This window comes from Nilaparvata lugens, chromosome 1 (assembly GCF_014356525.2).
Source record: "Nilaparvata lugens isolate BPH chromosome 1, ASM1435652v1, whole genome shotgun sequence".
Lineage (NCBI taxonomy): Eukaryota > Metazoa > Arthropoda > Insecta > Hemiptera > Delphacidae > Nilaparvata > Nilaparvata lugens.
The window spans coordinates 101161351-101187274 of NC_052504.1; the positions used below are offsets into that span (position 1 = coordinate 101161351).

General features: G+C 34.3%; 1 protein-coding gene across 1 annotated transcript; it reads right to left on the bottom strand.

Annotated features, from left to right (window-relative positions):
* Positions 1 to 7854: 7854 nt before the first annotated feature.
* LOC120349499 (dynein heavy chain 3, axonemal-like) lies at positions 7855 to 25498 on the bottom strand. Its single transcript, XM_039419848.1, is given in 19 exon segments — positions 7855 to 8139; positions 9108 to 9140; positions 10083 to 10293; positions 11155 to 11363; positions 12469 to 12657; positions 13011 to 13170; positions 14344 to 14501; positions 15029 to 15279; positions 15910 to 16117; positions 16503 to 16709; positions 17045 to 17142; positions 17145 to 19119; positions 20238 to 20429; positions 21468 to 21590; positions 22045 to 22207; positions 22449 to 22589; positions 23053 to 23213; positions 23697 to 23936; positions 25266 to 25498. Coding segments are annotated over 19 exon segments (5076 nt in total). The 5' UTR covers positions 25473 to 25498; the 3' UTR covers positions 7855 to 7989.
* Positions 25499 to 25924: the final 426 nt, after the last annotated feature.

A 25924-nucleotide genomic window follows, 5' to 3' on the forward strand; every position in this document is an offset into this window, starting at 1 on the left:
GGCGTTTTTCGCTATTCATCGGATCTACGGAACGTTTTTAAAAGTGAATTATTCTTTCAAATTAATTCATTTATTCTATTCTTCAATTGTGATTCAACTATTCATCGATTTCTTCGCATATTTACGCTGATAAACTTGTCAAGTTCACAACCTGGTGTGGGGCTTCAATTGCCATTCTTCTACAATTGGCTTCACCTCGTGAAACTCAAACTTTCAAGTTCATCATCTCTACCGTTTGGAAATCAATCTAAAAATTCCACAACTTGAAGGTCGGATTATTCGTTTGGAATTCTACTTGCTCCTGTTCTCATTTCCACTGGGGGATTTGCCTGCTGTGATGGACACTTCCATGCTTGTCATCGCATGGCCAGATCACATCATCGCTTGCTGATGTCCTGTTCCTGTGGGTATTACGGAGTCATTGCCTGTCTGCCTGGCTGCATCTCCTCTTCAAAATTTTATTCAGGTTACGTAAATAGTTCTATTCAATTTTCATTCACGTATGTATCATAATTGTTTTATTAATGTCTATCTTGACATTCAATTCACTGAGGCCACCGACGCCTATTAATTCATTGGATTTGACAGCTACCCTTGGCTTCACAAGTGATTTTCTGAGGCCACTGATGCCTATTAATTGATTTATTAATGTCTATCTTGACATTTAATTCACTGAAGCCACCGACGCCTATTAATTGATCTATTAATGTCTATCTTGACATTCAATTCACTGAGGCCACCGACGCCTATTAATTGATATATTAATGTCTATCTTGACATTCAATTCACTGAGGCCACCGACGCCTATTAATTGATCTATTAATGTCTATCTTGGCATTCAATTCACTAAGGCCACCGACGCCTATTAATTCATTGGATTTGACAGCTACCCTTGGCTTTACAAGTGATTTTCTGAGGCCACTGTCGCCTATTAATCGTTCTAATTGATGTCTCCTTGACATTCAATTCATTGAAGGCCCATGTCGCCTGTATTTAACCTGGACAATCTTTACATTGTATTTATTAGCTACCCTTAGCTCTTAAGTGATATTTTAAGGCCAGTGACGCCTATTAATTGTTTGTCGATGTCTATCTTGACATTCAAATCACTGAAGGCCTATGCCGCATATATTTTTATGTATTCTACTTGTTGAGCACTATTTACAGCTTATTGTCTTTTATTATTCCTTTCGTAAATCATTGTTATTTATTATTATTCCTTTTGTAAATCATTAAGATTGAACTTTGCAGCAATAACTTTCATTATAGCACTCAATTTATATTCATTTCAGGTATCATTAATATTACCTTTTCGTTTATTGTCAGACTTCAGGTCATTAATGTCATTGACCTAATTTCATTTAAATTTTGTATTTCTCTAACGTTTTATCATGTTGTAATTATCCCAAGATATTTGACTCAATCTACTTACAATTGTTTTTGTATGTGGCCATCTGCCTATTATTATTTTATTGATCCCAAGATATTTGACTCAATCTACTTACAATTTTTTTGTATTTGGCCATCTGCCTATTATTATCTTATTATTATTAAATCTTATCTTGTTGATTCATTTAGTCTTTTATTGGCGTACTTACCACACTTCAAGCTATCAGTATTTTTATGCACAGAATTCAAAGATTTATTTGTAGGTATTTATACCAACTATCATTCACACTCCACTGCCCTGACCTTGGATTCTGTCAGCTACCCTTAGCTCATAAGTGATATTTTAAGGCCACCGACGCCTATTTCAATGTGTATGACATTGATTTTGGAACTTATTTATGTTAATGTCGACCAAGGCATTTTCATTTCTGAACTTACTTACTTGTGTTAATGTCGACCAAGGCATCTTCATTTCTGATCTTATTTACTTGTGTTAATGTCGACCGAGACATTCAATTATTCAATTATTTGTATTAGTGTCAATCAACATTTAACCATTTCTACATATAGAACATTATCTACATATCATTGTCGTTTGTTATTATTCCTTTTTAAAATTGTTAAGATTGAATTTTTCAGCAGTAACTTTATTATTGTATCACTTAAAATTGTCTATTCTCAATTCAGGAATTATTGACAGTACCTTATCAATTATTGTCAGGCTCCAATGGTCATTAGTGTCATTGACCTAGATTCATTTAAATTTTATATTTTCTAACGGTTTTATTACATGTTGTAATAAAATCCATCTAAGGATTTTATTCGATTTAATCTACTTACACTTGTTTTTGTATGTGTCCATCTGCCTATTATTTTATTAATATTAAATCTCAACTTGTTGACTCATTTTGTCTTTTATTGGCGTACTTACCACACTTCAAGCTATCAGTATTTTTATGCACAGAATTCAGAGATTTATCTGTAGGTATTAATACCAACTATCATTCACAGTCCACTGCCCTGACTTTGGATTCTGTCAGTTGCTCTGATTGCTTTAATCGCTCTGATTGGTTAGTTGTTGGCTGCTAAACTACTAAAACTTGCTTGACTGAGAACGTTCTGAAGAACTTTTTAGATTTGACTCTTAATGCAGTGGATGCAATTTCATTTCAAATAGTATTGTGTTTTGAGCTATTATAATTATTCTAGATGATTTTTCGACAAGAAATCATCTAGAAGAATTATAATAGCACAAACCACAATACTATTTGAAATGAAATTCCATCCACTGCATTAAGAAGCAAAGCTGAGTTACGACTCGATCGGCTTTTGTCTGTTTTTAGACAAATATTGCCCGATTTGGTATAAAAGAAACTTTGAAACAAGGCACGTCGACGCATATATAAGTTTTTTTTATATTATATTGATATGAATTTTATAGTTTTAAAGTTATTTTAAGGTTAAATTGATGAACAGTTTCATATTATTTACTGGGCTGCTAATCGGATCTGCTTATCTCATCGAAGTTAGACAATCATTTCTTTCGAGTTTCTCAGCTAGCGGAGTCAGAAAGTTCTTTTCCTTCATCTTTATCAATTCTCTCTCGCTTCTCTCTTCCCATCGTTATCAGTAATTCTAAATGCATCTGTGAACGCTTTCTCTGCTATTCTTCTGTCTTCTCATCGTGGCTTATCTGTTCAGTAAATATTGTATATACCTATATTCTTTCTCAACTGAACAACGTTGTTCTCGATGAACGAAGCTAGTATGCTATAGGATTTGATAAAGATAATCTTTTGTCGGATTACACTGAAAGATTGTTTTGCTTACTTATAGCATCACCATAACATCCACGTTAAAATGGCTGTTGATATTAAAACTATGGAAGCTATGTTTGAAAAATTCAAAACAGAAATCAACACTAGTACGGAGAACATTATCAAGAAAGAAATAAGTGCGCTCAATATCCCTTCAATCATGCTGAGCAGAATAGTAAAATTGAGAAACTGGGCAAAGAAAATGAAGAATTGAAACGAGAGCTACAAAAGCAGAGTGCGTTGATTGAGAATATGAGAAGAGAAAATAATCTTATATTCTTTGGTGTTGATGAGGCAGATGGTGAAAAATCTACACAATTGATGGAGAAAACTTTGGATATTTGTAATAAAGTTCTGAAGGTTGAACTAAAAGCGGGTGACATTAATTTGGTGAGGAGGATTGGCAGGAAAAAGATAAGGGTGCGCGTCCGGTTATGTTATCCTAGTATCTGTAATCAAGAAAAATAGTATTATGCAGGAATGTAGAAAGTTGAAAGGCTCCAAGATATTTCTGACACATGATTTGGATTGGCAGTCTCGCCAGAGACAGAAGATATTGAGGGAGGTAGGAGGTGAGCTTAGGGATTCAAAGAAGAATGTGAGAGTGAGGAGGGGAGGGCTAGAAATTGATGGAAGATTTATTACGTATAAAGAAGTTGAGAGTGAATATATAGAAGCGTGATTTTAACATAATCCAGGAGGTATTTGAGCAACTGGAAGGACAGAATATTATGCTTATAGGTGATGTAAATGGGAGGATAGGCAATGAGCAAACACTAGATGAGGAGCTGATTATAGGTACACATTGTCTGCAGACCTTCCATAGAAATTCCAAGGATTTACTCCTAAACCGAAATGGGAAAATGCTGCTTGAATTGTTTGAGAACTTTGGTCTGATTATTTTGAATGGACGCTCGGTGGGCGATAAACATGGTGAATTCACATTCTTGGGTCATCAAGGATCTTCTGTGATTGACGTATGTGCTGTATCTTTGGAACTGCTGAGCTGTATATCGGATTTCTCAGTCATCCCAGCCATATTTTCTGACCATCAACCTATACAAGCAACTATAAAAATTGCAGGAGCAGGAAGACAATCCAAAAACATATTGCCAATTAGACCGAAGCTGAAATGGGTCTCATCAAAAAGAGCTGAATACCGGAGGCGGCTAGAGGAAGTGATTAACAGGAAAGATATCTGGAATATTGACTTGGAAGATGACTGGTGCTATCTTATTGAAGCTATTAATAAAAGTCATCACTTGCATGGGTGGCACCGGGGAAATGTTCAAGGAAATTCAAGGATGCAAGCTGAGTGGTTCGACAAAGAATGCCATAGAAAAAGAGAAGAAACCTTCAAATTACTCAATGAGTACAGAAAAACTGATTCAGATGCTATAAAGAGGCAGTACATTCACGCGAACTCGGAATACAAAAGACTCTGTGGAGAAAAGAAAAAGGCTTACTGGAAGAAATGTGCAGATAGTTTTCAGACGGTGAGAGACTCCAGAGATTTTTGGAAACTGGTTAGGCAACTGAAGAAGAAGCAACATATGGCAGGAGCAAGTATTTCTTTGAAAGACTGGGTGCAGCATTTCAAGGTTTTGTTGAATCCAATAGTACTGGCTGATAGAATGTTGTATCCTGAACCCTATGTGCGTGATGACTTTCTAGATGCACCGTTTCGAAAGGAGGAACTAGATAAGGTGATTCTTCACGTAAGGATGGCAAAGCCCCAGGCGAAGACAGAATTCCGTACGAATTTTACAAGAATGCTCCAACAGTATTCATGAACAGATTGTTGGAGGTCTTCAATAGCATCTACAACGTTTCTCATGTCGTTCCACAGGACTTCCATACTTCGATTGTGTTTCCAATCTTCAAGAAAGGTGATCCAGAGGATGCTTCCAATTATAGAGGAATATCGTTTGGTAATACTGGAGCAAAACTGTTTACTGGTCTCATCTTGGAGAGGCTGAAGACGTGGATCCATCATCACAACATCCTCAACGAGTTCCAGGCAGGTTTCAGACAGAACTACTCAACGGTGGACAATATCTTCAGTTTGATGGCCATTATTAAAATGCACCTAGCAGTTAAAAGGCAGAAAGTCTATGCCTTTTTTGTCGATTTTTCGGCTGCATTTGATAGAGTGGACAGGCATGCGCTATTTTTCAAACTATCAGAAATAGGTTTATCAACAAAGATGTTAAAGATTATCCAGAAGATATACAGCAACACATCAGCCAGGGTATGGAGCTCTGAAGGTCTGTCTGATAGATTCTTCACAAAGACAGGTGTCAAGCAAGGCTGTTTACTTAGCCCAATTCTGTTCTCCCTCTTCCTCAATGACATAGAGGACGATATGGAAGGAGGAATAAGACTGAATAACGTGTGCATTAAAATTCTTGCCTATGCTGATGATGTTGTCTTGTTGGCATCCAATAAACTGAGTATGACCAGAATGATTAGAGTACTGGAGGATCATTGTAGAAAGTGGAACTTGCTGATTAACCTGGATAAGTCCAAAATCGTCATCTTCAGAAACGGTGGAAGGCAGGGGAGGCTTGAAAAGTGGTGTTTTGAGGAGAGGCCAATAGAGGTTGTTAACTCGTATAAGTATCTGGGAGTAAGATTGTCCACAAAGCTATCATTAACAGAGCATTTTAGAGAAAAATCACTCTCAGCAAAGATGGCTATGAATCACTTCAATGATATCCTCCTTAATGATGGGATACCATTCAAATCAAAGCTACAAATCTTCGATGCAGTAGGAAGGTCTGTAATTTCTTACGCAGCACAGGTGTGGGGAGGAAGAATCTATGATGTGGTTGAAAGTATCCAGCGTTTCTTCCTTAAGAAGGTATTTTGTCTCCCATCATACACCCCGAATCAGGCTTTGCTTCTGGAGACCGGAGTCTGTCCAATCTTCCTGCATACAATAAGGCTACACCTTCAGTTTGTAAAGCGATGTTTGAATCTGCATGAAGGAAGATATCCATGTATGCTATTGAAATTGATGATTCGAAGAAGGCTATTTCTGTATGATGACTGGAGGATGCTGGATGACTTATTTGGCATTCCATGGGAGGGGATAGCAGCAGGTAGTTTGAACATCGACCAGACGATTGACAGGATTGGAAGTAAGCTGCGAGATCAACAGATGCAGCGGGTCGCCATGAGCCAGCGGTACACCATTCGCCGAGAGCTCAATCACTGGAATGATTACATTTCTCAAAATTCCAGCTTTCAATTCATCAAGTGGTTCTTCAAAGCAAGAAATGAATTGATCCGAATAAATAATTTAGTATTGATAATCTATATTAATTTACCAATTCAGCCTCATGAATAAAGTGGGGTAGGTAGGTATTCATGAGTGACACTTCACATTACATGCATTATTTTGCAGCTTCAAGAATTCTTCTAGTCAAGCATTTCATGAATATTTCTAAAAAAATTGACGAGCATAACAATAATAGTCCATTGAACAAATTTTAATGTTTTTACCCAACTGGGAAATGAATTTTATTATACTTTTTCAGACACTTTCTATTGAAGCTATTGACTCCATTGGCTGAGTGGCTGAGATGTCCACCTGCTATTTGTTCTGACTGATTTTAACCTTCCAAGTAATTAGGATGACTACTTTTACAATGACTACTGAATTGAATTTCATGCACTAGAGCAACAATCGTCGTTAATTTTACATTAGTTACTAAAATATGAATTTATATAAGTATATGTAGAATGGAATGCTGCATAAAATCTCTTTGATCTATGTTCTAGGTCTTATAATAAAGAGCTTTTGATGAAAATATTCGAGGTCCCAGAGTTACACTGGGGATTTCGAAAGATTAGAACCCCCAATAATATAAGTAGAATGTTTTACATCTGATAATATGAATACTGTATTTCACCAATTACCTTGCAAAATACTCCAAAGTCAGGTTCGCCAGGGACCTGATTCTCGAACTTGGTCACTTCGAATTCGAAGCTTAGCTGGTCTATTGATATGTTGTGCTTGCGAGCGTAGTTTTGAAGTACACCGGTTAGAAAGGATTGAGTGAAAAAGAAACCAGAAATCCAAAATACATCTGGAATGCCATCATCAATCCAAGCTTGCAAGAATCTCAACCTGAAAATAGATAAAGTAATGGCCTTATTAATGACTAATGAGATGTCTCTCACAATATACCGGTACTTTACAATAATTCACAACTTAAATAAAGTCACATCACTTGAATTCAATTCATCTCTAAAAGTAGAAAGCATAATTATATATTCTAAATTTATACAATAATGCAGTTTCATTTATGTACCAGTATCTAATCATTCACAATTATACAATTCTGTATTGTAATTCATAATTTAATGAAGTCCAATTTTTTCAGTAGAATTTGTAACATAATTTATAACTTAATAAGAGATTTTTAATGTAGAATGGTAATAAACACATTTTGGTATTCCAAAGTGAAGTTTCAAATGTTTTGGAATAAAAAGATACAGATGGGTATTTTGAATTGAAAATAAGATTTAAATGCTGTATGGTATAAACACCATAAAGTCCTAAAAAAAACGAAAATGAGAATTCACAGGCATTACTATCAGGTAATTTTCCAAGTACTTTTGTATAATTATTGAGTAATGAAAACTAGGAACACAAATCGTAGGAGAATCCAAGAGCCCCAAAGAACGATATTACAAACATTGAAATATAAAATTCAATATTATACAAATTGAAACAGAAAAATCATAACATTTGTCACCAATATACTGTATTCAATCAATTCATGAATAAATAGGAAATATATGCTTTGATGTTGTGCATGCGTGATAGTTTGATTGGATTAAATTTATGAACTGTGCCAAGGCGTGTTTCACCTTTGTTTCTCACCTCTATGAAGACACTAAATTCCTCTTCCTGGTGCTTTTGCTGCATGTAAAAGCCAATAATACTTACATACAAGTTCTCAATTTCCATGACATAGTTTAATGATCACAATAAAAAATTAACTCTCCTAGCAAGAAGTATGCGGATTGATATAACACTTTGATATTGTCTAGAAATAGCACGAATTTGTTGAGAAAATACATACATGTTTCAACACCAATGGTGTCATCTTCAGTCACTGAAGATAACATCATTGACACTTCAGACTGAAGATGACATCATTGGTGTTGAAACATGTATGTAACATGTCATTTTTCAATAAATGTGTGATATTTCTAGACAACATCCCAGTGTTTCATTATTGATAAGTAACACTAGATCTCATCAACAACAGTATCTGAAAAAAACTACAGATCTATTTTTCTTTAAACTCTATAAATTGGAATATGGGGTAATTTGGAGATGATCTGATATTATTATAATATAAAATACCACTTCTGATAAAATTCTACATCTTTTAGTGGTTTTAAGTTATTGTTCAATAAATTATTGTAATAATTAGTTATCTATAAATGGGCCTTTCAGAGATGGCAATGCTTAAAAAGTGTTACTAAATGTATTGTGTGCCGGTTGCACAAAAGACGGTCAAGTTTTAATCGTGATTAAATTGCACGAGAACCAATCATAGAAGCCGCTTTTTCAAAAAGCCTTCTCCGATTGGTTCTCGTAAAATTAACCACGATTAAAATTTAATCTGATTTTGTGCAACCGAGGCTTAGTCTTCTAAAAATTATGTTACATCCACTTTTCTTCTTTTCAGAATTAAACTACGAGAATATGCAAATTGACAAATACAAAAAAGTAAAACTTTCATTTTAACACGATTAATTTCTGGTTCAAGCCGTGAACCATAAATGATAGTATTAAATAAAAATAAATGTAGAATCAAAATTTTTAAAACAATAAGACTCCTTATAGAAATGAATAGTGACACAGAAGTTCGTTCTTACCTTCACTAGAGAATCAAATTGTAGCTGCACATCCTATTGTAGCATTTTGTTATTGAAGAGAAACATTTTTATTTGAATCACAAATTAGTATTTATTTATTTACGTTGCAATGAATAATACATTTCACATACCTATCAACCCATTCTAAGATTAAAAATATTGCATTCGATTTCAAAAACAAATTAAAATGCATAATAATCACTAAAAATTAATCTACATTTCCAATATCAATATAATTTAAACTTTTAAAATAGTTGCCTATCATAGCTATAACGAGAGCGAAAGATAAGGTTATTCACTCAAATGTATGCTTATTAGATTCTTCAATACAAAAATAATCTCCAGGGAATAAATAATTTAGTATTAATAATCTATATTTACCAATTCAGCCTCATGAATAAAGTGGCGGTAGGTAGGTTTTCATGAGTGACACTTCACATTACATGCATTATTTTGCAGCTTCAAGAGTTCTTCTAGTCAAGCATTTCATGAATATTTCTAAAAAAATTGGCGAGCATAACAATAATAGTCCATTGAACAAATTTTAATGTTTTACCCAACTGGGAAATGAATTTTATTATACTTTTTCAGACACTTTCTATTGGAAGCTATTGACTCCATTGGCTGAGTGGCTGAGATGTCCACCTGCTATTTGTTCTGACTGATTTTAACCTTCCAAGTAATTAGGATGACTACTTTTACAATGACTACTGAATTGAATTTCATGCACTAGAGCAACAATCGTCGTTAATTTTACATTAGTTACTAAAATATGAATTTATATAAGTATATGTAGAATGGAATGCTGCATAAAATCTCTTTGATCTATGTTCTAGGTCTTATAATAAAGAGCTTTTGATGAAAATATTCGAGGTCCCAGAGTTACACTGGGGATTTCGAAAGATTAGAACCCCCAATAAATATAAGTAGAATGTTTTACATCTGATAATATGAATACTGTATTTCACCAATTACCTTGCAAAATACTCCAAAGTCAGGTTCGCCTGGGACCTGATTCTCGAACTTGGTCACTTCGAATTCGAAGCTTAGCTGGTCTATTGATATGTTGTGCTTGCGAGCGTAGTTTTGAAGTACACCGGTTAGAAAGGATTGAGTGAAAAAGAAACCAGAAATCCAAAATACATCTGGAATGCCATCATCAATCCAAGCTTGCAAGAATCTCAACCTGAAAATAGATAAAGTAATGGCCTTATTAATGACTAATGAGATGTCTCTCACAATATACCGGTACTTTACAATAATTCACAACCTAAATAAAGTCACATCACTTGAATTAAATAATTCATCTCTAAAAGTAGAAAGCATAATTATATATTCTAAATTTATACAATAATGCAGTTTCATTTATGTACCAGTATCTAATCATTCACAATTATACAATTCTGTATTGTAATTCATAATTTAATGAAGTCCAATTTTTTCAGTAGAATTTGTAACATAATTTATAACTTAATAAGAGATTTTTAATGTAGAATGGTAATAAACACATTTTGGTATTCCAAAGTGAAGTTTCAAATGTTTTGGAATAAAAAGATACAGATGGGTATTTTGAATTGAAAATAAGATTTAAATGCTGTATGGTATAAACACCATAAAGTCCTAATAAAAAACGAAAATGAGAATTCACACGAATTAATTAATTAGTACTAATTTACGAAGGACACTATAAAAACTACAAAACACTATGAAAGAACAGCCGAAACATCATATTGACTACATAATGACAACATAATACACACTTACTTGGGACTTAACACTACATTAAATATTTTAACCTGTATTTGAGACGATATACCGGTTAAAATATTTTATGTAGTCTATTCATTCGAAGTGGAAATTGTAAATTAGTAAATATCACTCTGTAAAAATGTATGGGTATCAAGTTACGGTACCTATCTGATAAAACACATTATTTTATTTGTGTTTTTCAACACACAAATACCTTACATAGACAAATGAATAATAGGCTATATATTCAAACTATAAAATCTCATTACCGTTAACAAGGACACATGAAAGAAGGTACCTTGTAATGAGATCGGTGATGTAGCTTCCCAACGACTTGAGTGAGGGGTATGACTTGCTGGCCCAGGTAGCTGGCACCCGACCAATCACCATAGCATTGTACACTTCTTCCAGGTCACGAGACATCACAACTAATCCTTTCACTGCTTTCACAACGTCCACCAGCGTTCTTCTAACAACTGCCAATAAGCCGTTGAATCTTATTGTTTCCTGCCAATAGATAACAATATTAAACTTAGGTTACTATTCAGACATGGACATATCAATCATTTTAAAACTATAAATTTGAACTCACATAACTAGTTTCCCCCTGTGTTGGAGATCTCGCTCATGAACTGTTGCATAGTAATCTTTGAAACCCGCAACTTTTAATTATACAGAGTTGGTGAAAATTATGGAAACAGCTAAACATTTTTTTAACAAGAATAATTAGGTTTCATTGGGAATCCTATTTGAAATGAAAAATTACTCTTCAAAAATTACTCTGCCGTTTCAATATTTTTATCTCATATGACGACAAATTCATTTTCTTAAATGAGAAGGTGGTCATGTCATACATGTTTTCCAAGAGAAAATGAATGTCTGAAACCGCACATTGATATCTTAAACCGTTTCAGTTTGATGATGTAAAAGTTGTCTGACTAAATGATGAATCACAAAATGTTTTCTCTTATGCACTTTCAATGTTATTTGTTATATCCTGAAAAAGGACGAAGGAGTCGGTAAATTTTGTTGTCCAACGAACTTGATCTGTAAAAAGGGTCGAAGAATATGTATTCAAAACTTGAAGCTGTTTGATCAATTCTTTGAAAAGTTATTGTCAAACATACACACAGACGGACAACGACTTTGGCCTTGAGTCAAAAGTAAAGAACTCGATAATAACGCTCGTTCAATTATAAATCATTCAAAACTAAGAATTTATTTTGCGAGAAATTGTTTTCATCTCAATATAAAATTTGTATGTCATGACCCACATTATAATATATGTAAGAGCTGGTTTGTAACTACAGTACAAACTATACAGGAAACATAATTCAATTATAATTCCTTCTACGATTGAACTCTAATCACAATAGAAATAATGTTACATATTACATTTGATTGATGTACCTATTCCAGATATTTGATGTATTTCAAATTCTAATTACTTGGCAGAGCCAAATTATTATTATTATTAAGCCAATATTCTTAATTAAGAAACATAAGTAATAAGCATATATACGAAAATTATTTATAAATCTCTATAGAAAACTCTTCATCCTCGTCAAAAGCAAAAACAACATACAGAAAGCAAAAACGAACTGCTACGAACCTGTTTCAAGACTGTATTCATAGACTGTTCATACAGTACAGGATATTTGACAGCTATGTCATCAATATCAAAGAGAGCTGGTAGTTTGGAGGAGATGTCGTTGGCAATTTCAATGAGCATTTCATCATCGCCGCCTGCGCCCTCGCCTGCCATGTGTTGCGTCTGAGTGATGAGAACGCTCTCCAGCAACTGCAACAGTTCTATCATTAACATTACTATCAAATTGTATAATTATAGTAAAATTGTGTATCATAAAATGCCAGTGGCTGAGAATTCGAATGCAAATCTTGGGCTTAGAACAGTCGAATTATTATTGAAAAATGTAAGAGCCAAGTTCATCCACTAATATTCAATATTATACAAGAGCGTGATATTTTTGGAGTAAAATTTAAAGCATGAAAATTCCATAAAAGTTGGTGAATAATATTCACGGTGCAAGTTTTTGACTCTGTCTTTTTCTTTTTTCTATTGTATTGTATTTATTTCATTTATAAATGAATATTCATGTATTTTATTATGGAATAGTGCTAAAACGATTTTACCGATTGTGTCTCCTTATTATCCTTTGTAATATCTGCATTTTCATGAAGCCCGAACACTTCGGGTAACGAATAAAGAGGAAGTGATTTGATGTAGTCGATACAACTTGAATAATCAGTGTCATCCGGCATATAGTAGGTGCCACTCTGTGAGAATGTATATCTGAAAAAATATTGATGCAAGGAAATTATATAAGTTTACAAACACCGTGTCCCACGAAGAGGTTTACACGTTTCATTTTATATTACGTGCCCATTCATGTACCGAACTTTTTTTAATTTTACACAGTTTACAAAGTAGTTTCTGAAAATATTCTGGGAAAATTTCAGCTCCCTAACCTTCGTAGAAACAAAATGGCGGAATATTGAAAATTTTACCCATTCGCTTCCTATAAAGACTACTTTCATGAGTGTTATTATCTGATTAGTTCACTAGATTGCGGTAGTCTTGGCTCATTTGATGATACCAGAAATGGATCAAGCAATCTTCCAACAAGAAGGTGCTCCACCTCATTTCGCAAATCATGTCAAGCAATTAATAAATGACAAACTTCATGGCCATTGGATTGGTTGTGGAAGTGATTTTTTAGATTGGCCACCCCGATCACCAGATTCAACTGCTTGTAACTTCTTTTTATGGAGTTACATAAAGGAAGATGTTTATACCCATAGCTTCAATAATGATGAGTAACTAAAGCGATCAATGGAAGAGGAACTTATCCAGATACCGCAGAGTTTCTTTGTAAGAGCTTACGAATCATTTCTTTAGCGCTGTTATCAGTGTGTTGCTGTGGATGGATTTCAATTTGAATAATTTTGGACTTTAAGGCTATGTTCTAGTTATTTTATTTAAAAGTCGCATATTGCCCTAAAGCGCAACAATAAAAAGATTTTATAAAACCAAAAAAGCATTTTTTATATTCTTAAAGTATTGTTTCTACGAAGGTTAGGGAGCTGAAATTTTCCCAGAATATTTTCAGAAACTACTTTGTAAACTGTGTAAAATTTAAAAAAGTTCGGTACATGAATGGGCACGTAATATCAAATCAAACGTGTAAACCTCTTCGTAGGACTTGGTGTACTATGTGTACTAAGTATTCGTAATATTTTTGATATTTCTCTGAACTGTGTGTCAATGAAAATATTTTCAACTTTGACTGTTCTTATTGAATAAATGTTATTGTGTTTTCTATATTTTGAACAAAAGCCTGGTTTTCCTCTTCTGACTATTGTATTTTATGCTCTGTCTAATAAATTAATATTTGATTAATGCTCTGTCTAATAAATAAATAAACTAATAGCTGATTCTTGGATTTATTTAGATGGATGGTCTTACTTTTCGACAGAAATTACATCTGGATTATAGAAGGTAGACAGCAATGAGTTGAGGAGACGTCTGTCTTTATCATCAGTCACTCTTCCTCCATAATTGCACTCTCCAGTGAGGTACAGAAGAGCATCATAAGGCACGTTTTCATACTCGTTCAGGAACATCTAGAAAATAACATACAATAATCAACAAATTCAAATAGTAGCATTTTTATTCAGTTCAATAAATATTCAATAACATTCATCTACAACTGTAGGTCTATACATTTTTCATCATAATCATCATCCCATCCTACAAAATACAACTACCTATACTACCCACACACACTTTCAAGACTTTTTCCACCAAATATCGTATTGTTTTTTTAAGAAGCATTATCTAGAATTTTAGAAAAATTGAATTCGTGAATTTTAGTTTCAAATAGCACGCCGATTCACGTATTATTTTTTAGACATGCAATGTAAAGAAATGTATAATTGGTGATTTTGATTAGAATTTTTTGCGAGTTACATAATTTTAGAGAAGAAAATACATAGATTTTTCATGTTTCAGAAGTAAGCAACAAATGCTTATTTTATTCAATGGAATTTCGTCTCATTGACTATAAAAATAAAGTATGTAAGTAGTAAGTTGCCAGTAATTTAGAAATATAGAGAAATAGCAATGTTCTTATACTTGTCAAGTTACTTGCCTGGAGCTGCATAACACTGATTCTCAAATCAGACTCATTGAATTCGTATGGTATATTCCAGCCAAGCGGACCAAAGTTCCGTCTTTCTTGGACAACGGCATGGAAAAAACACAATGAAAATAGAAGCTTGTTCCATTCAGGTTTCTGCTTGCAGCCATTGTAGAACTCTGCATCGCAAATAGGATCTGAAGTGTAAGACCGGTACAAATTCGAACGAAGACCTTTTGGAGGTTCATTGGTCATCTTCACACCTGTAATATCGTAATATCACTATCATTTTTACCGTACATCTGAAACGAAACACATAGGCTAAAGTATCGTAGTATTTTCAAATCGATCAATTATAATTTATTCGAATACGAACTGAACTGAGTCACCTGATGACTGTGTCAATAACATGTATTTATTCATGACAATAGAACATTTTAAAATTAATTCTGAACTAATTGAGAAAAGACCTAGTGAAAATGGCAAGCAAAGATTTGGCCTGCAGAATACAGTGGCAATTTAATTGGGCGTTTGGGATATACTAGCAGATCTCCCAAAAATATAAAATCTTTCAACTAAGTTTGATTTCAGATTATTGACAAAATAAAATTACTAAATTACACTTATTTTATGATGCCTCGAACTACAACAGTCTAACTTGTGCATGTGTAGAAAGGTGTATGATGCTACGAATGAAGGTGCTCTAAACACTACACAAAACAACTGATATTTTATTTATATGCACAAACTATAGACAGTTGCTTGAAAAAACTTTGGCACTACGCCATTCATAATAAACTATGAAATGAGAATAATATGTTATTATTAGCATTTATCCAGACAAATCGTATAAGAAACAGAATTTCTTCAATTATTAAATTGGAAAATCAAACCATTTTGTAAAATCGAGACAGGAAACGCTCTGGACGGATAGCTGGTGAGCCATATTCGGAAATTGTTGTGAGCATTGCCAGCAACAATCACTTCATCACAGATCTTGTCCAACTCTTTCATCCAACTTTCTGCTAAATGACAGTTCTGGAGAACAACCCATTGACCTGTCTTGATACCTTGATTGATCATGTTAGCTGCAATGGGTCCCTCGAAAAAAGAAATAACATCTTTAATGAGCAAAATCATCATCTTTTTCTGTAGATAGTCTACTACCAACTTGCAATAATAATTCTGATATAATGAATCACTCTCTAACTTGAAAGTTATTGAATCACAAGGATCATTAACATGAATAACATCAGCCTGTCACTCACAATAAGGGCCCTTTCACACGGTGATAGCCGTTGCTTAAAATAGGTACCTACTTACAATAGTGTAGGAACTTGTCAAATTGTCTATTCAAACTACTCAATATATGTTGTATATTAATTTATTGTACTTCATATTCGTGTATTATGTTTTCTGGAAAATAAATTTGAATTTGAATATCTTTCTACATGTAGATTTGAAGCAAATAATGTTGAAATATTACCTGTCCCTGTCCTAGTGATATGGTCATGAGACTGGCTCGGTTCACTTTCATTTCATCAGCAAATGTGAGCAGACTTGCCATGGGATCAGCACCTGCCGATAGTATAAAAACAAGTGGCGTGGTGCAGTTGGAATCAGCATACGATTCTCTCAAATTGAATGGAGGTGGTTCAATGTACATCTGACCAAGGCTCTCAGTGATATAAATCTGAAAACCAGAATCTTATTTTATTAAATAGAAGAAAAATATAATCAGAGAGTGAAAAAAAACTTCTCACAAAAAATTAAGCTAGAAGAATTTATCACAAAATACAGGGAAGTCAAATTTATAGAATTTAATTTTCACCCTTAGAATTTATCGCCCTATTTTATACAAATGAAGTTGATTTAAGATGAAAAATATAGTAATAATTTATTTATTAGTCGGATAAAAAAGAATGTAAGCCTACCTAAGTCAATTACCAGATCTTCTACATTTTATTAATGAAAACCAAATTCTATCATCAATATTGGAAAGTCATAGATGATGTAGAATTAATTTACCTGAGTGGCGGGAACAAGTTTATCAGGGCGCAAACAGCGAAGGATACACAGCCACTCCATGGCCTTTGCATTCTGGAAGGGTTTCGGCATTCCGACAAGTGAGGACTGGCCGAATCATAAAACTGTTTCCATTCGTCAACGTTCTCTGTTATCGAGGCCCTCAACTCTTTCAATTCAGCTAGCTCACTAGCGCGCACCACTTCATTCCACGACTTGTCACTCAGCCACGAAGAACAAGGGTTGGGGAAAGGGTTGTCCAAAGCGACTCCCCCTGTCAGAAGAAACAATAATAGCTCATCTTCAATATTTTTACGCGATTGTTGAATTCCAATGCAGAGTATGAAAGAGAAAGCTAGTTTATCTCTCTCAAATAAAGACCTGCAAACGTTCGAGTAGATACTGTAGGTGAAATGATTGTTGAGATTTTTCAGACGTTCCTCAAGAATGTCAGACTTTTCGCTGCTGGCAATGCTCTGGTGGTAAAGATTGATGAACCATCCGAGACTGTACTGATACATGGGGTCTATGTTGGCCAGCTCTCTGAGGCACATAAAGAGCACTGACGAGTGTTTTGAAACAGGCACATACAAATTTCTGGCATGATCGATCTCTGTTTCAGTGGAAGCTGCTACTTCTTGTTTGGCTTGAATTTCTTCAGACAGTATTTTTGAAGAAGAGAGTATTTGAATAGCGGTCTCATCTTCCAAAATATTACCTTCTGACGACGACAGTACCTCAAGAATTTTATCTTCTATTTCTTTTAGTTGCTTCTTGTTGCTTGCTCCTTCCAGGATCAGTTTATTCTTCTTATCCTCCAATTCCGGACATTCTTTTGCAACAAGTATACCCAGTAGTTGATCTTGTAGTCCTTGAGGTGTAATCATAAAATTGAGAAGGGATACTTTAACAGCTAATTCAGGCAGATAATGAGGATTTCTCAACCTGGTTGTGATATAGAATCGGAAGTTTCTATTAAATTCTAGAAGATTCTCTCCAAACTTCAAATACTCCACGCTTCCTTGTTTGAATATGTTGAGATCCAACAAAGGTTCCAAGTTGGCATCGATTTCTTCCATGATATTTTCAAGCAATACTGGCAAGCCTTGTTCAATCGCTACTTCTAGTATACGTGTGTAATTGGAGTCAGTGAGTTTGATGACACTGAGTTTGTTCTTTTTCTCCATGTTCTTGACCCACTTGTTTGCCTGGCCCTGAGGATCGATCATGAGAGGCCATCGACGTCCACTGAACACGATAATACCATTCTCGATGGAGAAATTGTCCACTGGAAGACCATCAATGGACCAGCTGCGAATTTGCACAGGGTCCCCAAGAGTAGTGATCATGGAAAATGTTTCCGAGCATGGAATACCCGCTTCAAAGCAGATCTTGTTCCAGTGAGTGATGAGTTGGCTTCTGTAGTCGACGGTGAATGCTCCCAGGTAGGCGACAACGCCGGCAGACAACAGCACATCGCCTATTGCATTGTACAATGTGTCCTTTAACTGATGCGCCAGATCGCCCCATCTCTGTTTCTCTCCTCCCAAACCACCAATCAGCTTTTCAGCACGTTGCAGCTTCTGAGAGCACAGGTCGATGGCATCTTCCAGTTCTTTCTTCTCCTTGGTTTTTGCTGCAAATTCGTCATTCAAAGCTTGCAACTTATCTGTTACCTCTTGTAGTTGAGCTCTCTTCTCATTCAGTTTGTCCATTTGTATACTCAGTTCTGCTTCCGCCTCGGCAAGTTTTGCCTTTTTCGGTGCGACGATTTTTATTACTCTGTCATAAACCTCCATGGCCCGCACCCACCTACATAGACCTTCACAAGCATTCGATACTTTTTTGACAACTGAAGGATCAAAATCTCTGTCTCTTATGTACTTTTCTCTGATTTTCTTCATTATTGCTGGATCGATATTATCCTTATTGTACATCTTTAATCCATCAAGGAATTTGAGATCACCGAGAAGCTTTTGAGACGGCCCCCAGAAATCCTCCATCATTTTACCTGATCCTTTGGGATCGGGCTTTCTCTCTGATTTGATGCCTTTCATGACACAAACTGCTTCCAATACCTAAAATAGAATTGATAAAAATTACTGTGAAGAGCAAGTACTTATTAAAAAATAATAATAATACCTTTCTGAAAACCTATAGAAACTTTATGAAAATACCGATTTTCATTCAAATTGTAGATGAGTTGAGTATGCATACAAGGCGGCAGGTTACAATGAAGCAACAACTTATTTCTCATCTAATTATTGATCCATCAACAACTCGCTAAATACACTAAGAAAAATTATTTCATCGTAGAAAAAAATGATAAACATTACAATTATAAACTATTTATATTTCAACAGTTCAAATTAATAGAATCCATTAGTGAGAACAAATTACTAGAAAATAGTTCATAAAACTACATGGAAACCCAATAGTCAATTCAATGTTGAATTGAGCTATAATTGTTTATTGAAATACCAATAATTAATATTGATTGACACATTAAAAGATACTTGATTCACAAAGGCTACTTGGTCCAGTTCACCGGAGATTGTAATATGTTTTTGAATTTAAAATTGAAATCTTTGAAAAGTGGAAAGTATTATCATAGAGAAACAATAGCATAAGTAGATATCCCATGGTATAGGGCATTTATGTCGCAACTTTTACTGTTATCTCAAGCCGATAGTTCATGTAATTCTTTCCCGTGAAGCTGTGTGACACTGGTAGTCTCTCATATTGTGCCGTTCATACACTCTCACCCCAACAAAACAGTAAAATTCGACAATAATCAACAGTAATCGGCTTGAGATAACAGTAAAAGTTGCGACATAAACACCCTATACCATGGGATATCTACTTACGCTATTTTTTTTTCTATGGTATTATTTACACAACCGATATTATTGAACTAATTGTTGACATAAGAAAGAAAATAAAATTTTGGTTAAGGTTTGTTTATCATTTCTTGTTCCACTACTGTTAAGAAAATGAACATATGAATGTGCTCCGATTAGACATTATATGAATAGAGTAATAGAATAGAATGACGTTTTAAATTTGTTGCCGTGACGAAGTTTGGACAGTAATGTCCACTCTACCACTTAACCACAAGAGTAATAATGGAAGAGTAATAATAGAAGATGATGTAATTATCTGATAACAGATGAAGAGAAGATGGAGTGATACCTACCAATCGGACAATGTTGGGTGGATTCTTCATAGATTTGACAATGGTGATGTCGGCCGGCTTGAGTGTGTCAAGTGCCTGTACGGCGGCCTCGAGGGCGGGGGTCGCCTCTGCCAGGTCACTCTCGCAGTCATCCTTGATGGCCTGTGCGGCCGCTGCCGCCTCATTCGCCAACGCCTCGTCTGCTCCCACTATCTGAACATACCAATCATGTAAAAGTCAACAAATAATGCATTGGATACAACAAGCGAATACGACAGGAACAAGCCCATAAAAGCACTCTCTACACGAAAGTATCTATCACAACACAGTAATTAAAAGAAATTTATTACATGTGTCACTTGAAATAGTCACTGATAGTTAATTTCAAATTTGAGTTTATGATTTTTTAATGTGGAAGATTCAAAACGAAGCATTTCTTTCTATTTAGGAGTCTCAATATTTCACATTTCCACAGTTTCAATTTCACTTTCCATTACGAACTGCTTGTTAATGATCACTTTTCAATACTTAAATTACGACATAGCAGTCTGAGTTTTATTATTAAAAGCTATTAGCTTCTACTCACATTCGTGGAGCGCTTTCGCAATTTCATGAGTAGAAGCTAACAGCTTTTAATCATAAAAATCAGACTGCTATGTCGTAATTTAAGTTAAGTATTGAAAAGAGATCATATTTTTATTGTTTGTGTCTCCTACGTTCTAGTACTATTCCTACTTCTAAAGCCTGTCTCATGAGTTGGATTAAGTTACATCATAAATTTATATTTAAAGAGATGATTCCTAGCACCTGATGACGATAGTAGTCTTATATATTATAAATTTTAAATCGGTTACAATAATACTGTAGTATTCGAGTTGGCAAATGTTCGAGTTGCTAATTTCGTTTTCCGACTAGAAAATAATTTCTTATATAGAATTATAAGTATTCAAATAAGATCAATATTCTTATAATCTGAAAAATCGATCCTCCCAACTAAAATGTATTCATCACAATAAAGATGCATACTTAATTGAATGTTTGATAGCTGGAGTAATTTTCAATATTATTTATATAAATGTTACCAAATCGAATTGTTGTGTATTTGAAGTAAACGACTTTTTTAATGGATATATTTCACTGATTTGAAATTACAAATTACATTATCTTGTGAATAACATTGAAGATCGAGGCCAATTCGTTCTAAATAATAGTAGGAATTATATTATACAAACATTACAAAAAGTTACTAACCTCCTTTTTAGCTTCCACAATAACAGTGTCCTGTTCAATTTTCACCATGAGCTTTTCAGTAGCTTCAGATGTTTTCACCAATTGTGGTTGTAATCTGTGCAGTTCATCTTGCATAACTGCAACCTGAAAATTAAATTTTAAATAATTTAATGATTTTATAAACGGTTACAACATGATTTACCTAGAAGAGATCAGCTTAAGAAATATAAGTTTCTTTAGAAGCCGCCAACATTCAAGTAGGCCCTATTAGGAAGAAGGCAGCTGTTATACTCTGTAATGGAAAGGCTTTTAAAATTAAAAGGCTCTTGTCTCAAAGTAGAGCTATTGCAACTCTAACAGAATAATTGCTCAAATTTTCTAGAAGTATTCAGAGAAACACTTTCATAAATTCAAAAACTGCTATTTATTACTATCTATACTTCTTATTGATATTCTAGTTTTACAAGGTATCTATTTTATACTGCACCTAAAATATCATTGAATGAAAAGTTTTGAAACTTTGATTGGCATTAAACCGAACATTGAATCATTCTAAAAGCAAATAACAATTAATATTTTTAATAAATCATTGGAGTACCTGTCCTGCTGCGAAGTCCAACTTTTCCAAGCCTACTTCATAACGCATTCTCAGATTGGTTATTTGATCCACCTTTTTCTGATGAAGATTTCTGAACGTCTTGATCAATTCTAAATACGACGTTGGTGTGACGTAATTATGTCTCTTCAACGTTTTATAGTACCTGTGATCAGAGGGAAAAGATGTAAAATTTGAACAACGTATGATAAAAGTACATTAAAATGGATTAATAATATAATGGATGAAATCGAATAATTTATTTGAACCGCAAGTTGATAAGGTAAGAATTAAATAATACAGTAATTTGAATTGATTCATAACATTTAATGATCTTTGGAATAAATATTTTATTAGAATGAAAAATAACAATACATGCGGTAGTTGAGAGTAACTCTTAACGTTACCTTGCAGAGCTTTCTTGGACAGATGTGTGAAATTCTTTACACATTTCTACAGATTTCTCACGTAATATTTCATCGATTTCCATATCTTTCAGAAAACTTTGAGCAACTTTTTCTAAGGCGTCATTTGGCCATGCCATAAACCTAGATGGAAGAATGATGATAATAACATTACATAATGGAGTGTAATTCAGTACGCTTACATCACAATAACAATCATACATCTAGAAATAATTGTATTCAGGTAAAAAGCCATAAGATCATTAAATTATCTGTACTAAACATCTCTGTATGGCAAAAATAGACACTCAATACACTAGTTTTCAGAGTCCACGGGAAATGTGCATTAAATTTCAATCAAAATATTGTCATGACATGAAGTTCAAGATATAAAATAATTGAAAAAATAGCCAACTGTAAACAATCAGATGATGATAAAATAACAATGCTCTTAAATTGCATTAGATACTCATTTCACGAGTTGATAGATTTAAACAGTTGAAATAATAATAAAACACAATATTCCTAGAAGCTCGAAATAAGATCACAAATAAATAAATAATCAGGATATTTCAGTTTGAGTAATGATATGAAAAATGAATCTCACCAATCAATAGTACAACAGTTGATAAGAGAAGGAAACATTCTGATGCGATTACGGAATTGATCTCCAACTGGTGACATTGCCAATGAAACGTGAAGATTATTCCTGACTCTTTCTAGGAAAAAATTATAAAGAGCCAAAGGAGTGGTATCCAATTTCCTATTCTGAAACATACGTGAATTGGAAATGATGAGATGATACACGTGGAAATTATGAGTGTGAAAATATTACATACAACATTAATGTTATTCCATGATCTACGGTATAATTTATATGATATTCCATTGAAAGCTGGGCAGGTAATGCTTCATGTTCAGATGAATTTAAGGAAATAATACCGTACAAGAGACACCGATGCATCAGACCCTGGATTTGAGATTCTTACTTTAATAAATCTATATTTCGAGATTTTCTAGAATAAATATATATATGCCTGCTATTTGTATAGCAACAACCCTTTTCACTCAAAAGCTATTGTACATTGTATATAGTACAGATTGTACATATGCACATAGTTATTTATGAATATGGAACCAATAGTTTATTACTCTATTATTTGAGAAATATCTTTCTACGTTCTAGGGAATAATAAGATGATAACCAAAGTCGAAGTACTGCAAATATGAAGAAGAAAATATTATTCTCACCGTCTCTCTTGCACAATTCATCATTTTATCAAGAATATCAGCTTTTTCATCAGAAGCATACAAATTTGGGACATCTCCTGTATTCAATATAAGATTGATATCCTCAACAAATGCCTCGTCTTTTATTTGACTGTCACTGAATAGAAAAACTTGGAGTTTGCCTTCACATCCAGCACGTCTCAGAAGTACTTTCAAATCATCTCTCCACTCTCCAATACCATAATTTTTGGCAATTTCAATCTGAAAAAGTAAAAAAGACAATTAAAAGTAATGCAGAAACTAATAAAGCGGACATAGATTTCTCAATTTGAAAAATGTCTTTGAGGCTTTGATTTTCCAGCATCGACAAAGCTAGAGTCCCTTTAACTACTTTTGGATGTCTAAGTGGTATGGTAGAACGGGAATATGTTTGTCTATGTCTGCCTCGTTGTGAGGTTGATGTAATAGAAATGCGTTCGCATAAAAAGGCTCAAAAGAATTGAACTCTTTAGTCAGAGATGTTGAATTTTTCTATTAAGAAATAAAAAATAAGTTGCCGTTTCTGCTAAAAATGTTTCATTTTTACAAAACTCAGGGTTTCGATGCTAAACGCAGCAACATCAACATCATTTGATGTATCAAATATCAGTTTGAACTGATAAAGTATCAGTTGAACGTTGAGCATAAACTTGACCATTTGAAGTTTAAAAGTTCAGAAGATAAAGCTTCAAACTCAACCTTCTGAAGTTTCATTTCAACCTCAACTGAAGATGATGCAACGAGCATAGAAACCCAGAGTTTGAAAATATGAAACATTTAGAAGAAAATACAACAGTGTTCTTAAAAACAGTACTCCTTTTTTGGTTTTATTTTTATTTCTATTTATTCTTTTTCAACCGTGATTTTATCCCATCTCGGAGGAATTTCCAACTGTTTTAATGTACTTTGACACGATTTTTACTTTCCTCATTCACTTTATCAATATGAATGAAGAGTGGTGAAGCCAAAACTGTGATGAATGGTACATTCTCCTCAAAAGATGAACTCTCAAATTTGGAAGCAATTAAAAAATGTCAAAACATTGAATCAAGTGGAAAATGTTGAGTCAAAAAATTACACGCACTATTCACAACTAACTACTTTTTTACTTCTAATGCGAGAAAGTGGAACATCCAAGACGATCTCCCCATAATACATCTACTTATACACCATATACGCGTCTTCATTTCATACTGCTTCAGTTGTTGGACAGTTTGAAAATGATATTAGGATATGTTTCATACCAAAGATCAATGCCCTAGAAATTGGTAGGGAGTTCAAAAACACTCTGTGTGCCGGTTGCACAAAAGCCGGTTAAATTTTAACCGTGTTTAATTTCACGAGAACCAATCAGAGAAGCTGTCTTTTCTAATAGGTCTTCTCTGATTAGTTCTTGTGAAATTAATCACGGTTAAAATTTAACCACCTTTTGTGCAGCCGGGCTTGTATATTGATGTGCACAGAAGGTGATTGTGTTTACCAAATAGACGGCCCTGCATATAGATCTGCACTGAAGATGATTGTGATTATGAATAAATGAATTGTGTTCACCTGATAGAGTGCCATGTCAGACATGGAAGCGGCGAGCCTGGTGACACTGTGGCGGCCACTGCCCCCGATGCCCACCAGCAGGGCGTGGCCGTTGTCCTGCTGCAGCACGCGACTGACGCGCGACACATGCTCCATGCAGAACTTGAACATCACTAGCGACATCGGCGTGCGCGACAGCTGGTTGTACTCGGACAAATAGTACTGCATTCGCTCGCCAAGCACATTCACATCAGTCACCTAAAAACATTACACACATATCAGAGACTCGAAATCGATTCTTTTCTTTAGATATTTGTTATTTAGTACACGACTTTCCATCAACTTGTATGTTCTGGGTGCCCGGTAAATTGGTAATGGTAAATTGTGATTAGCGGTAAAAAGTTCCACATCCCATGACAACCATTTTGACATTAAATGTTTCAAAGTCCAGTTACCGGTAAATAAATCCTTCCCAGCACTCTGACCACGGTGCATTCAGGATGTACCACAATCGAAGAGCTGTCGTTGGTCGATAGGATGAATCATCTGCGCATGCAAAGATAACTTGTTGGTCTACCATAGAAAAGCCACAGATTGTCTTTTTTCTTTAGTGCTACTTTTGAATATAAAAAAAATTGAAATCCAAGTACCCTTTTTAAATTATTAAATCACGACATGTT